Source organism: Dendropsophus ebraccatus, chromosome 2 (assembly GCF_027789765.1).
Source record: "Dendropsophus ebraccatus isolate aDenEbr1 chromosome 2, aDenEbr1.pat, whole genome shotgun sequence".
Classification (NCBI taxonomy): domain Eukaryota; kingdom Metazoa; phylum Chordata; class Amphibia; order Anura; family Hylidae; genus Dendropsophus; species Dendropsophus ebraccatus.
This window is the reverse complement of record NC_091455.1, coordinates 10,389,633-10,405,507: the sequence shown is the minus strand read 5'-3', so window position 1 is coordinate 10,405,507 and position 15,875 is coordinate 10,389,633. Positions and strand designations below refer to the sequence as shown.

Sequence of the window (15,875 nt, the reverse complement as noted above, 5' to 3'; positions counted from 1 at the left end):
TAGGGCCTTAAGATACATACCGTCCTCCTCACCATCCCGTGCACAATATGGGCCTAGGAACAGGTAAGATCCTTCCTACCTGCTAATAGTTCCCCTTTAATAAATGATTGGGGACGCTATATTGACATCCGCACATTACAAGCTACAGATGAGAACAACATAAATTGCGCTATAATCTAATCTGGCAACCACATGAGGAGGAGACACTCACCCGGGTGGAGCCTTTGACAATCTCGGAGAGCTGGAGAACTGCTTTGGTGCTGGAGGTTATGGTGTTATTGGTTTCCTGCTGTGTGAAATGCCTAAAGAGAAAAGAAGAAAAACTTCTAATAATACTAGAAAAATATGCTGATTACAAAGACATCCCCCGAAAATAGTTTACAATTTTAATGAAAAAACTTCTAACAGTTGATTGTAAGGTTATTAAATCTACAGGTTATACAATTATAGATTACATGAGGTCCTATCCTCCAGAGCTTCATTCAAGACTCTGCTGGCTGCCACCATAAGACAAAGGTATACACGCACCATAGGACAGAGGTATACACGCACCATAGGACAGAGGTATACACACCATAGGACAGAGGTATACACACCATAGGACAGAGGTATACACACCATAGGACAGAGGTATACACACCATAGGACATAGGTATACACACCATAGGACAGAGGTATACACACCATAGGACAGAGGTATACACACCATAGGACAGAGGTATACACGCACCATAGGACAGAGGTATACACGCACCATAGGACAGAGGTATACACGCACCATAGGACAGAGGTATACACGCACCATAGGACAGAGGTATACACGCACCATAGGACAGAGGTATACACGCACCATAGGACAGAGGTATACACGCACCATAGGACAGAGGTACACACCATAGGACAGAGGTATACACACCATAGGACATAGGTATACACACCATAGGACATAGGTATACACACCATAGGAGAGGACACTCTGTACCGGTACTGAGGGCAAAATGTAGAGAACGTTGGGTCATGAGCGCTAACCAGAAAGAAGCAAACTGGTGGGACGTATAATATACAAGTTTATATTTTGTAACACTACATCTGCCACAATATATCATTCTGAGATCCTGAGAGTTTACAGGAAATCAGCAAACTGGTAAATGCGGCTGGAAAAGATTATTGGACTTGTAGATGTAATATCCATGTATCACTACAACCTCCATAATACCTGACTGTAGAACACAGGTGTCACACCGAGGCTCCCCAGCTGTTGCAAAACTACAATTCCCATCATGCCTTGAGAGCCAAAGCTTTAGCTCTCCAGGCATGATGGGAGTTGCAGTTATGCAGAAGCTGGAGGACCTGAGTATGACCCCCCTGTAGTAGGAGGTGATCTACATTGGCATCTGGAGGGGGGGGGGGGGGGGGGCGAAAAGCTTTCCTAGATCCTGAGCGTTGACAGAAAGTCAGTGAATATGGTGAACGCAGCTCCGGGTGTAAATGGAAAAGTAAGATTAGTAGGCTCACAGATGTGATAAAATATTCACGTAACGCTAAGCCTTCCATAATCCAGAACAACAGGCGATGATCTACACAGGCACAGGGGAGATCCTGAGAGGTAACAGTGTGGCAGCAACCTCATAGTCAATCATTAGATTCGGGTAAGGTGGATGTATACAAGAAGCCTCAATGATTATTGCTGGGAAGGTCCCTCTGGGAACAGTTTTCTTACACATAGAAGCAGCTTTAGGTGATAAAGTAGGATAGTTTAGGGCAGGGGTAGGAAATAAAGGCCGTCCAGGCATGATGGGAATTGTAGTTTTGCCACAGCTGGAGGGCCGAAGGTTCCTCATCCCTGGTAAAGGGTATATAGGTGATCAGGAAAGTAGGATTGGTTAACATGGTTCTGGTCTCCATATTTTCTAGCCATTTTGTCACATCGTTAAAATAAATAAATGTTCAGTGATTTACGCTACAACAAGGTAATGTTCTTTTATTGGTTATTTAGCGGGTATGGCTACAGTCCAGGTGTCATTTCTTTGTCCCATAAACACTTTAGCATACCACCTGTGTGGGTCTAGCTCCCCCCCAATGTCTGCATTCTCTCTACAACAAGGTGACGTATACTGATTCAGGCAGACAATACCGTTTAGGCTCGGAGGTTCTAAGGGGCTGTTCTCAATTTTCTGCAGAAACGACGAGAAATCCATATATTGGTGAATGCAGCTCAGGCTGAGACCGGGAGAATAAGATCAGCCGTACTGATGGAATACAACGATCATGTAACACTGAGCCTTCCATAATAGAGGGTTTACAATGGGGGACAGATGAGATCCTGATAACTTATTCTGTTGTTGACCGTACCTGACACTCCCTGGCAGTATGAAGCCCCTATTACACAGGGCGAAAATGGGGAGCGTAGTCCTTGTTCCCCACTCACTGCCTCTGCTATTACATGCGGCAGCAGTGATCGGGTGAGTACAGGAGGGGCTGCGGGGAGCTGCCCGGGTGATTGCTGGATCGTCCGGGCAGCCCATAGCGGATAGTGGCGGTCTGCTGCCTCCTATTCCATGGAGCGACAGCAGCAGATCGCTGCTGTATGAGTCGTTCGTCTTTTAATAATGTTGAAAGACAAACGACTGCAACGATCCACCGACACCGTTCACGTCAGCTGATTGTTGCCTTCTATTACAAGGAATGATTATCGGCAGATAATCGTTCTGTGTAGTAGGGTCTTAAGATGTATGGGGCTTTCCCGACCACCCACTGACAGTCGATGTCACAGGGAATAGGGGTCAAGTGGGAGGGGGAAAAAAAAAAAAAATCAGAGCTCAACCCGTTTATAGGAGACCATTACCCCTCCCCCCCCAAAAAAAAACACAGTGACGTTATTGTGTACGGGGTACTAGGGAGAGACAAGGGACGGCCAAACACTCAGTTATTGGAGGTGTACGGCCACTATCTGGATACTATATTACATCGCCCACAATCTGTCGGTGATACTGTGCACAGCCAATGGGAACAGAAGGGATAACTGAATATCAGCAAATTGGTGAATCCAGCTCCGAGGGATGAGGAGACTTACAGGTGTAACACAACGTTCATGTAACACTAATCCTTTCATAACAGATGATTTACATTGGTGCGGGGGACAGAGGGGATTGTGAGATGATAGAAGATCAGGAGAATTATAGATGGAACATTATGCTGACATTAAACTACATCTCCCATAAGCCACTGCAGCACAGGATGCTTAGTATGGCGAGGAAGAGATTAGGAGACGCAGCTCTGGAGGCGACTGGAACAAGATTTATACAATAAACCTATATTTATTATATCACAAGAAAGAACTTAAAGGGGTACTCAGGAGAAAGACATGCTTTCAAATCAACCAGCATCAGAAAGTTATATAGATTTTTAAATTACTCTTACTAAAAAAAAAGAAAAAAAAATTAAAATCTCCAGTCTTTCAGTACTTATCAGCTGCTGTATGTCCTGCAGGAAGTGGCGTATTCTCTCCAGTGTGACACAGTGCTCTCTGCTGCCACTTCTGGCCATGTCAGGAACTTTCCAGAGTAGCAGCAAATCCCCATAGAAAACCTCTCCTGCTCTGGACAGTTCCTGACATGGACAGAGGTGGCAGCAGAGAGCACTGTGTCAGACTGGAAAGAATACACCACTTCCTGCAGGACATACAGCAGCTGATAAGTATTGGAAGACTGGAGATTTTTATATAGAATTAAACTACAAATCTATACAACTTTCTCACACCAGATTTGAGATGTCTTGCATCCCAAGAGCCATCAGGACACCAGCACATGAATGAACGCAGCTTATGCAGTAACCGCAGCATAAAATAAGTTACTTTAATGTGCATCTTGTTGTTCTCAGGTAACGCATCGATGTAGAGGAGGCCTGGACGACCGCTGACCGAGCACAACGAAACTGTGAGGACCTGAGAGCTCACAGGAAACACTGCACACTGGTAAAGGGGCTCTGGATGTGACTGGGGGGTGAGAAGAGTAAGTCTAAAGGTATCAAACTATGTTCATACAACATCACATCTCCACAGCAGACACTAAAGCAGCTGCAACAGGATAGAGATGCGAGGTCCTGCAACCTGAGAGCCAACAGGAAACCAGCAGAATAGTGAATGCAGCTCTGGTGGTGACTGGAGCAGATAAGGAGACCTCAGCCAATGATGATGCAGAGTAGAGCAGCCCAGTATGGATCATCTTCTATGACTTGTAATAACTCACATTTTCCCCCTAGTTTGCTTAGAAAACGTGTGTTATATGGCTGCACGGCTTCTGATTACTAATACACTGCGTGGAAACAGCTCCCGCACTGTAATAAATAAACCGGCTCGGCCGGCGGTGATCAGGCCTCGTGCTAGGAGCCTTCAGTGCTTCCATCCAGAGAGTACAGAATGTGCTGCGGCTGCCCACAGAGATCGCAAACTCTCCAGCCCGGGCCGCCAGCGACGCTGTTAGGTAACACGACGGTCCACGCTCGAAAAATCATAACATGGAACGGCGGGTGTAATTATAAAAGCATGAGCCGGAAGGTGAGACTGTAATTACTGCATGTAACCTACAGAGAACCATACATACACTTACACAGCAGGAGAAGCTGAAGAGCTCACACCTCAGTCTGCAGAGGGAAAAGAGAGAAAGGGAACTTAAAGGGGTACACCGGTATTAAAAAAAAAAAAAAAAAAAAAATCTTTCAAAACCGACTGGTGTCAGAAAGTTTGTAAATTACTTCTATTTAAAAATCTCGACTTATCAGCTGCTGTATGTCCTGCAGGAAGTGGTGTATTCCCTCCAGTCTGACACAGTGCTCTCTGCTGCCACCTCTGTCCATGTCAGGTACTGTCCAGAGCAGGAGACTTTTTCTATGAGGCTTTATTTGCTGCTGCTCTGGGCAGTTCCTGACATGGACAGAGGTGGCAGACTGGATACGCCACTTCATGCAGGACGCACAGCAACTGACAAGTACTGGAAGACCAAAGATTTGTTAAATAGAAGTAAAGTACAAATCTGTATAACTTGAATTCAGTAGACTTGAAAAAAAAAAGTACCCCTTTAACTACTTCTGACAATTATACCTTCAAACAATAGCTGTGATGCTCAGTATGACTGTCTACCAGAGTGGTGGTATAGGCCTACAGTGGATGTGTCCATCAGCGCAAGGCTGACTGATCCCAGCAGCTGCCAGTACTATTCTCTGTGCAGCTCTGGGTGTGACTGGAGTATAAGCCTTTTTTGTACTATGTAAAGCAGGGATGGGGAACCTACAGACCTCCAGCTGCTGCAATCCCCATCATGTTGGATAGCTGCAGCATCGGCTGTCCAGGCATGATGGGAGCTGTAGTTCTGCAACAGCTGGAGGCTGAAGGTTCCCCATTCCTGCTGTAATGCAGATGTAATATGAATGTATGTATATATCTCAGGAGGAGGCGGGTCACGTGACTTATTAAATCCCCCGTCTTCTCGGCTGTAGATATTAGAGGCAGTAAAATGTTATTATGCAATAGCGCTCGCCTGTATGATCCCCAAAATGCAGCTTAGGGCACGCTCCACCGGAGAGCGCTCATTAAAAACAAATAAGGAGGAATCGCACTTTGTTCAGCAAAACTTCCCTTCATTTAATAAACAAGAGGCGAGCGACACTTCATTACGGTAATTATGGGCGCACCCCGGGTGGCTTCCCCTCCTCGGCTCTGCCACTTAATTGTGGAAGGCGTTGTAGTGGAGGAGATGGCTGCCGGCGCTAAGTAGCGGAAGATGACCAGCCATGACTTATGTAATCGTATTAATCCCTGCCCGCTCAATATTTACAGGCCCCTCCGCTTCACCGGGGCGAGCGGGAACCTCTCCGTGCCGTGCCGAAGAGCATCCTCCCACAGAGCACTGCACCGGCTGATTATACAATGCGGAATTTACATAAAGCTGCTGCACCACGGGAGCTACAGTCTGGGTCACCGCACAAGTTGTAGGAGAAAGTTTTAAAAACTCTTCTGTGAAGTGATTTCACAGTAATATACGGTGTTACGGAGTGATCCCCAACTGCGGCAAACTACAACTCCCAGCGGATCCTGATGGGGTCAAGGTCATAGAGGCTACAAGCCATGGGTTATCCTAGAACAGAGATGTAACCCCAGGTACATTGAGAAAGAGATCAGTGTGATATCACTACAGGTCAGAGCCCCACAGCCCAGCGTACAATGGCTACAGGCAAGGGTGCAACACTCTCATTCTACAATATCAGCAGGTGCCCTAATATATGTATACACACTTAAAGGGATAGTCTGGTGATTTTTTGCTCTTCCAAATCAACTAGTGTCAGAAACTTATATTATTTTGTAATTTACTTCTACTTAAAAATCTCCTGCAGTAAGTGGTGTATTCTCTCCAGTCTGACAGTGCTCTCTGCTGCCACCTCTGTCCATGTCAGGAACTGTGCACAGGAGCAGCAAATCCCCATAGAAAACCTCTCCTGCTCTGGACAGTTCCTGACATGGACAAAGGTGGCAGCAGAGAGCACTGTGTCAGACTGGAAAGAATACACCACTTCCTGCAGGATATACAGCAGCTGATAAGTACTGGAAGACGGGAGATTTTTTATTTAATAGAAGTATATTACAAATCTCTGGCACCAGTTAATTTTAATTACTTAAATTTTTTGGGGTGAACAACCCCTTTAAGCACTTTACTCCCTGGCATAACATTTACGCTTATTGGGGTCAACCACTGATTTGGAAGCTACACCCAGTAGGCGGCACCAGAGAGCAAGTTCTCTTCCAGAGGTGAACTACTCCACATACGGCTGCTATCTATCATCCATTACCAGTGCAGTCTATGTGGACAGGATAAGGGAAGACATTGCACTGGAGGATTACTGGGGGGCCTATAGTCTCAGGTCTATTCTCATTTTTTTAAAATAAATTTGTTACTTAGAAAACTGCAGGCGCCATTACAAGGGAGCAACCTACAATAAAGTGCAAACCTAGAGCCTTCAGCCATCGGCCATAACCGGAGACCCCTGCCAAGCCGCAAAGGACAAGAAGCCTGAACATTGGCCACAGATGTTCCCTCCAAAGTAGCAACAGTTAATCTCCTTTATAGGCCATTCAGCGCTTCATTCACACGGCGGCCATTCTTCCCCCCCTCCCACGAGCCACGCTCATTGTCCGGGAGCTCGGTATCTGCTCTGCAGCCGCTGGAGGCTCACAGGGGATGGAGAGGATTTGCAGCAGTGCTGCGAAGCATTTGCAAGCCATTTGATTAGTGTATTGTAGAGATAAGGAGGGGAGGCGAGATAAGGGGCAGGGGGGAGACCACAAGCTCTTTGGCCGGAGGATTGCAGTGTAAGCACATGCTTTTCTGCTCCGTTGGCTTTTGAATAGATTTACCAGAAAATGGATTTATTTCTAATTTTGCGAGTAAGAGGTGCAGCGACGGCTCAACATTAATCATTTTATGTAACGTTTGCATCAAGTTGTATCAGCGATGAAGCTGTAACTTACAATGCCACCTCTCTGGCAGCCAACCTGCCGGCTCTACTCATTGGACGCCACTTGGTTTTAAGGGGTTATCCAGTGCTACAAATATATGGCCACTTTCTTCCAGAGACAGCACCACTCTTGTCTCCAGTTTGGGTGGGGTTTTCAACTTGGTTCCATTGAAGTGAAAAGAGCTTAATTGCTAACCGCACCTTAACTGGAGACAAGAGTGGTGCTGTCTCTGGAAGAAAGTGGCCATGTTTTTGTAGAGCTGGATAACCCCTTTAATACTTTACACCGCCACACCCCTCCATTACTTTCTACCCGGGGACACTGTGTGACCAGTGCCGCATCCCTCCACTACTTTCTGCCTGGGGACACTGTGTAACCAGTGCCGCATCCCTCCACTACTTTCTGCCTGGGGACACTGTGTGACCAAAAACGCTGCTGGACCCCTCCACTTCTTCCTGCCCAGGGATGCTGTGTGTGACCACCGCCGCCGCACCCCTTTACTACACGAGGGGGATAGTGTGTCACTGATCATATAGAAGTTGGTTATACAGTCCACCTTTCCCCACCTGATAAAGCGATAGCAAATAGAGGACAGAGGTGAGAGGCGCTTCTGCTCTCAGAACAGACATCTGATTAGAGATCGGAGAGCGTCGGCAGCGGAGGAGCGCGCACTCTGCCATACAGATACTATAACACAATGAGACAGGCGGAGAGATCCGCCTCTTTTACTCTGTGTGAGCATACCCTTAGACGGCCACAAGTCACCTGACCTGAAACAGTCAATGAACAACATGTTCTCAATCCCTGTTACTAAACCTAACCCGTACACCTCCACCTGCGGCAAAACTACAACTCCCATCATGCCCTGACAGCCTAGGTCTTCATAGACCAGTGTTCCCTGGACCCTGGGAGTGGTGTATTCTTAGGGCCCTATTACCGGAATGATACATGCCCTGCAGCATCGATAGGTAAGGTATAGAGTTTAAGCAAGGGCTGCAAGGACATCGGTAACAATGGCGATGCAGCCCTTGTAACAGTACCCTTAGCCCGACGAATGGATGGCACCTCGCCTCATCCCCCGCCACCTCGCCCCATCCTGACCACAGGAGCTTTTAATAGGACTATTTTAATAATAGGACTGTCATCGCTCTTCATACATTCTATAGAGTAACCATAACAACATAATTCCTACACAATGTAGGAGGAAAGGCATGGGAGCCCTTACAAGATGGGAGACGTTCCTTGGTGACCTGCAGTCAGGAGCGGCGAGATCGCTGGATTCAAAGTGCAAAATCGCAGCCAAACGCTGCAGGGAAAAGAATCACCTGCAATGGATATTTAGTGCAGAATTTCCCCCAAATGTAAAAGGTGAAAATCCACAATCAACTTGTGGGACTGAACCCTCCGGACTCCTTCTCCTTAAAATATTTGTATATTTGTCCTCGTATCTGCAGCACAATCAGCACCGCGTGGGCAGATGGGGGTCTTATGATTCTCATACAGAATTACGCCCGCGCACAAACACACTATATATATATATCTATATCACACACACACACACATTATATATATATTACACACACACATATAAATATATACATAGATACAAGGAGTGTGCCTTTTTATCAGATATCACACAAGTAGACCAGCGTCAGCACAAAGTGGCAAAATTACACCCAATATAAAAGGTTTAAGCTCAGTCTTCCTGCAATTTATTTTTTGGCACAAAAACTGCACTTTTTCCTGCGCTTAAGCAAAAAAAAAAAAAAAAAAAAAAAAAAATATTATATATATATATATATATATATATATATATATATATATATATATATATATATATATATATAAAATAACTTTTTTTTTTTACACTATAAACATACCCCAAGTGGCATAACTTTTAATTGCTGTATGTTTTGCAGGAAGGGCTGTATTCTTAAAGGGGTTGTTCACTAAAACTTTTTTTCTTTCAAATTAACTGGTACCAGAGAGGAGTAATTTACATTAAATTAAAAAAAATAATAATTTCATCCCGTCCAGTACTTATCAGCTGCTGTATGTGCTGCAGGAAGTAGTGCTATCTTTCCAGTCTGACACAGTGCTCTCTGCTGCCACCTCTGTCCATGTCAGGAACTGTCCAGAGCAGGAGAGGTTTTCTATGGGGATTTGCTGCTGCTCTGGACAGTTCCTGACATGGACAGAGGTGGCAGCAGAGAGCACTGTGTCACACTGGAGAGAATATACCACTTTCTGCAGAACATAGAGCAACTGATAAGTACTGAAAGACTGGAGTTTTTTTGTAATATATTTTTATTAAAGGGGTAGTGGAGCGTTTAATATTAATTCACTAAATGACACACCTTACAAAGTTATACAACTTTGTAATGTGTGTTATTTAAGTGAATGGCCCCCTTTCCAGTGTTCCCTCCACCTCGGAAGTTTGGTGCGGTATACTTACGTATTCGCTGTCGACCCGGCCGCCATAGTTATGCTTAGCCAATCGCGTCTGAGCAGCTGATAACGCAGCAGAGGGGAACAGGCATGAGGGACGGCTGGAGCGGTCCGGCCAGCCTCCCGAAGATGAGGCCGGAGTCAGCAGTGCTTTCACTGGTGTGGGGGGGGGGGGGGGGAGACACTGGGAAGGGGGCCATTCACTTAAATAACACACATTACAAAGCGGTGTGTTATTTAGTGAATAAATATTGAACACCGCACTACCCCTTTAAATTTGTCTTAATTTTTAGCTATAGAGTATAGCATTGCCATGTTCTTCAAGTGAAAAACCGTCCAGTGTTCATTACAGGTCAGATAAACACGTACATGTGATGCATAGTAAATAGAAAAGGAAGAAAACATCAAAAATCCCTTTCCCTTCCATGGAAGTAAATTACAAATCTCTGGCACCAGTTGATTTGAAAGAATTTTATTTTTGGTGAACAATCCATTCAAGGTTTATAATTTAGGTAGGATAACATGTTACTTTAAGAGTCTGTGCTTCTGTTACAGATACAGCAATGCAGTAACATACTTTATCCTTTCCTTTTTGATATAATGAACAGTTAGTTGTGGAAAAACAACCATTTTGTGCTTGGGCAGATGTGTGTAAAAAAGGGAGGACTGGCGTGCGCCAAAATATGGGGAAAGGAAGCCCCTAAAATCCTATATATGTCACATCGGCAACTAACTACATTATCAAGGCTTCAAGGCTGGGACCAGAACCCACATTATCATCGATTACTACCCATCTGCACCCCCAAAAAATCAAGTTAGATTGTCTGAATAGCTCCCAATGTAATGAGGTGAGTGACTATCAGCCAAATGTCTGAGAGGGGAGAGGAATCTGTCCTGTGTAATGTATAGGACTGTAGATACTAGATAGATACACTGCTGGCAAAACTACAGCTCAATGTCCAGAACAGATCCCAGGAGAGTCGCAGCCTCCGGATAGAAGAACAGAAAATCTTTTGGATCTGTTTGTTGTGGAGCAGGAGACGTCATATCATCAGTGATCTGTGCTGAGACTCCGGATGGAGGAAAGGATAGAGCCAGTGCATTATACAAGAGAATTGGGGGATTAACATTTATATGATAATGATGGATGCCAGTAACTATGGAAACAGATCTGTCCTCATCTCACATAACGGGAAGACCGGAAAACAAATATATCTGTATTATCTACACTGAGCGTGAGCGACATGAGATTACCGCCATATACAGCTACAACTAACCTGAGGAAGAGACATTAAAGTACAGAAACACCTGAGGAATTATCACCAGGACTCAGAGAAGTAACCACAGCTTCATAGGAGGAGGAGGAGGAGGAGGAGGAGGACTACAAACTAGGATCCTAAAACTTATTCAGCTCTATAATAGGAGCCTCAAAACACTAAATAATAATGCCATCTATATACAAGAATATAAAACTACTATAATCCTGCCCCCTATATACAACAATATAACTACTACAGTACTGCTCCTATATACAAGAATATAACTACTATATGGTATTACACTTACCAGCAATGGTAAGTGTAATACCATATCCATACTTGTGTCGTTTGGGGGCAGCCTTCCCCGCCGGTGGTGCTGGCTGGGTTTTGGTGGGGCTTTTTGGGTCTGGTCCTGTGACATTGGGGTTGCAGGGCCGTTCCATGGCCTCCCTTCCCTGCATGTGCACGCTTTGCGGGGTTGGCGGTCGCTGACCGACACGGTGTGGAGTTAGCGTAGGGACCCGTGTGGACCAGAGGACCTGCGCGGTGGTACACGGGGCAATATGGCTTGATCAATTCATATACAGACACTCTGGTGTTGATTTTTAATATAGGCCTAGCGGCATTAGTATCAGCCATAGATGGGATGTGCAGCCGTTCCACTCTCTCCAGTTCGTGTATAACTACTATAATACTGCTCCTATATACAGGAATATAAATACTATAATACTGCTCCTATATACAGGAATATAACTACTATAATACTGCCCCTATATACAGGAATATAACTACTATAATACTGCTCCTATATACAGGAATATAACTACTATAATACTGCTCCTATATACAGGAATATAACTACTATAATACTGCTCCTATATACAGGAATATAACTACTATAATACTGCTCCTATATACAGGAATATAACTGCTATAATAGTGCTCCTATGTATAAGGATATAGCAGCTATTATACAGGGTGGCGGTGGTATTCTCAGTCTCCTATAGTTGCTCGGCTCCTGATCGCGCCTCCCGGTTGGGGATTTCGCTGTTCTCCGCACTCTGATGGATTGAGTCAAAGGTTGGAAGCGTTTAACTAATGGTGATTTAATGAAGAGATCACGGCCAGGCAGAGCATAGACGCCGCTTTTAAGTGTCAGTTTGTTTAATCGAGGGGAGGCCTTTCATGGCGTCTCATGTATATTTCTTATACGGCTTTGAGGAAGCGTCGGGGGGAGAAGAGACGATTTCCATAAACACTTTGACACGTCGTTTAGAGTCATGCTAATGTGCTAATCCCTTCAAAGTAATACCTTGAATGCACAGCGTACAGCCGTGAGCTTAACTCGCGCTGCGCTCTCGCCATTTATTCCTGCTGCTCTCTAATCCGGACATGAAAGCGCCGCTCTGAGAGTAAAGAGATTACTAGATTTGAATATTTACTTTTTATGGGGTTTTTGTGTTCCCAGTAAAACATCTACATCAGGACTTTACTTTATGAACTGTTTTACTGCAGGACAGAGTAAGAGGAGCGGGGGCTGCAGGGGCTTCAGACTAACCTCCCACCCACATAGCATCTTCCTCATGAGAATCAGGACCGACTGATTATAGTCTGGATTAACCCTCCAAAGAGCATCTCTGCCTCACAGAACATAGAATTACTCTATACAAATAATAAGGTCATTACTTATCATATATTATACTCCAGAGCTGCACTCACTATTCTGCTGGTGGGATCACTGTGTATATACATTACTGATCCTGAGTTACATCCCGCATCATACTGCAGAGCTGCACTCACTATTCTGCTGGTGGGGTCACTGTGCTTTGGTTCTGCAGTGGCCCTGCCCAGCCTTCTGAGACCTGATTTAGTAAATCTCTTTTCTTCTTGGTGCATTCTGTCTTATAAACTATTGTGCCGCTCCTCCCTTGCTCCTCCTGGAAACGTATGTATAAAGTGACAATGAGGCCTTCCTGTTTCAGAGATGACCAGGCACTATAGGACGGTATAGGGACATAGCTGTTTATCAATGGAGACGGTAACAGTGGTCAATAATCCATTCATACAGGTCTGAGGGATGGCCCACCATTACTACTACACAGAAAACCAGTCCTGCCAGGAGAGTGGCAGCTCCTCTACAGCTCCGAGCAGCCATGTGAGGGTGTTGTGTAACGCTCTGGGGCACCACGTGTATCAGCAGGTGTATGATGAGGTGTCTGTGACCGCCAGAACGTGTTCACAGCCTTCCTGACATGGTGAGAGAGGATCTGCTGATCAATGATGTCACAGTCCCCCACCTGCTTAACAGGACGAACATTCTTGCCCGGGGGTGAGAAGCTGAGATACGGGGTGCTACCTGCTCAATGGGACAAACAATCCTGCCTGGGGGGTGAGAAGCTGAGATACGGGGTGCTACCTGCTCAATGGGACAAACAATCCTGCCTGGGGGGTGAGAAGCTGAGATACGGGGTGCTACCTGCTCAATGGGACAAACAATCCTGCCTGGGGGGTGAGAAGCTGAGATACGGGGCGCTACCTGCTCAATGGGACAAACAATCCTGCCTGGGGGGTGAGAAGCTGAGATACGGGGTGCTACCTGCTCAATGGGACAAACAATCCTGCCTGGGGGGTGAAAAGCTGAGATACGGGGTGCTACCTGCTCAATGGGACAAACAATCCTGCCTGGGGGGTGAGAAGCTGAGATACGGGGTGCTACCTGCTCAATGGGACAAACAATCCTGCGTGTGGGGGGGGGGGGTACCTGAGATACGGGGGGGGTGAAGAGCTGAGATACGGGGTGCTACCTGCTGAAGTCTGCACATTGTACAGCACAGAGAGCAGCAGCATCTCAGAGATAGCGGGGGACATGACCGTTGATTTAGAGCTCGTCTCAGGCTTAAGACTTTTTTTTTTTTTTTTATGAATATATATGCTTATTTATATTCTTCTATATATTCTAGAGATTAGAGAATTTATGGAGCCGAGCAGCATGGACTTCGAATGCAGCCGTATGACTAGCTGTTTGCCGAGCTAACTGAGACGCTTCGTTCCACTATTAATGTAAATTCGCTAACCTCTAAGTTATAGGAAAAAAAAAAAAAATTATATATTATTAGATATATATATACATATACATACACACACACACACACACACACACAAACATACATATACACACACACAGTACATATACTATCAGTGATAGGTATAAGTTATACGTATATTTGGTAGAGAAAAAAATTATATATTATTTATATACACACACCGTATAGATTTATTATTTATTTATATATATTTTTGACTATGTTGCCATATTTCCCAGCAATCGGTGGCGTGATAGATCTGGTAAACACATTGTAAAACAGCTGTAACTTACAGGCGGTCTCTGAGCTCTTGTGTATCACTAGGAGTCCCCAAGGAGCGCAGGTTTCTCTCCAGAGACTGTACTGTCAACAAGAGAGACAAGAATAAACCAAATACTAGAGGGAAATATCACAGCAGGGGCCTGGCACTATACTGCACATAGAGGGGACTGCAGGGAGGACATACCCAAAGATCTAACAACACTCCTTTAGAGATACACTAATATGAACAAATGCTCTCTAGGTCCCAGTAAAATTAGAATACTCTTTTTGTCCCTATGACAACACTTCCTGCTTCTAAGCACTGGGGTAGAAGGTAACCAATCAGAAGCCAGTAAGAAATAAGATGGGATTGGTTGATGGAGTCAGGTGTGACGCTCTTTAATAACCATGAACCGGAAGAGAAACATGAAGTGTTGTCATAGGATTCCCCAATTTTAGAATATAAGAAAGTGTCTGTTATTGAAGCTCTCTCCAACCCAGAACTATGATAATGAAGCAATTCTAAACCAGTAACAAGACCTCCTCAGCTCTGCTACATCTCATCTGGAGTGTCCTAGCATAAAGCTGTACATAACACTGGCTGATGAGGCTACACTGTGACGCAAGACAGCTGTGATCCTACCTGCACCCACCCATTGGGTTCTCCGACTGGGGACCCAGTGAGGACCCTCAACTGCAGCATTTGGTGTGGACTTTGTGAGGACCCCCTGACTGTGGACTCTGCGAGAACTCCCTGACAGCAGCATTGGGTGCACACACTGTGGGGACCCCTTGACTGTGGCACAGGATGCGGACACTGTGAGGACCCCAAATGCAGACTCTGAGGCCCCACTGACAGCAGCGTTGGGGCGGACACTGAGGACCCCCTGACTGCAGCGCTGGGTGCAGAGTAGGCAAGGACCCCCTGACTGCAGCGCTGGGTGCAGAGTAGGCGAGGACCCTCTGACTGCAGCACTGGGTGCGGACTCTGCGGGGACCCCCTGACTGCAGCGCTGGGTGTGAGGACAGTGTGAGGACCCCCTGACTGCAGCGCTGGGTGTGAGGACAGTGTGAGGACCCCCTGACTGCAGCGCTGGGTGTGAGGACAGTGTGAGGACCCCCTGACTGCAGCGCTGGGTGTGAAGACAGTGTGAGGACCCCCTGACTGCAGCGCTGGGTGTGAGGACAGTGTGAGGACCCCCTGACTGCAGCGTTGGGTGTGAGGACAGTGTGAGGATCCCCTGACTGCAGCGCTGGGTGTGAGGACAGTGTGAGGACCCCCTGACAGCAGCGTTGGGGCGGACACTGAGGACCCCC

The 15,875-nt window shown here is 45.8% G+C and overlaps 1 protein-coding gene across 7 annotated transcripts in view; it reads right to left on the bottom strand.

Moving 5' to 3' along the window:
* Positions 1 to 15,875, bottom strand: part of TSNARE1 (t-SNARE domain containing 1) — a 204,077-nt gene that overhangs the window by 129,060 nt on the left and 59,142 nt on the right. For all 7 annotated transcript variants that reach the window (XM_069957022.1, XM_069957021.1, XM_069957023.1 and 4 more), the window contains exons 5-6: positions 14,591 to 14,660; positions 212 to 302 (exon numbers count right to left, since the gene is read on the bottom strand). In XM_069957022.1, the coding sequence (XP_069813123.1) occupies positions 212 to 302; positions 14,591 to 14,660 (161 nt within the window). The remainder of the gene's footprint in view (positions 1 to 211; positions 303 to 14,590; positions 14,661 to 15,875) is intronic.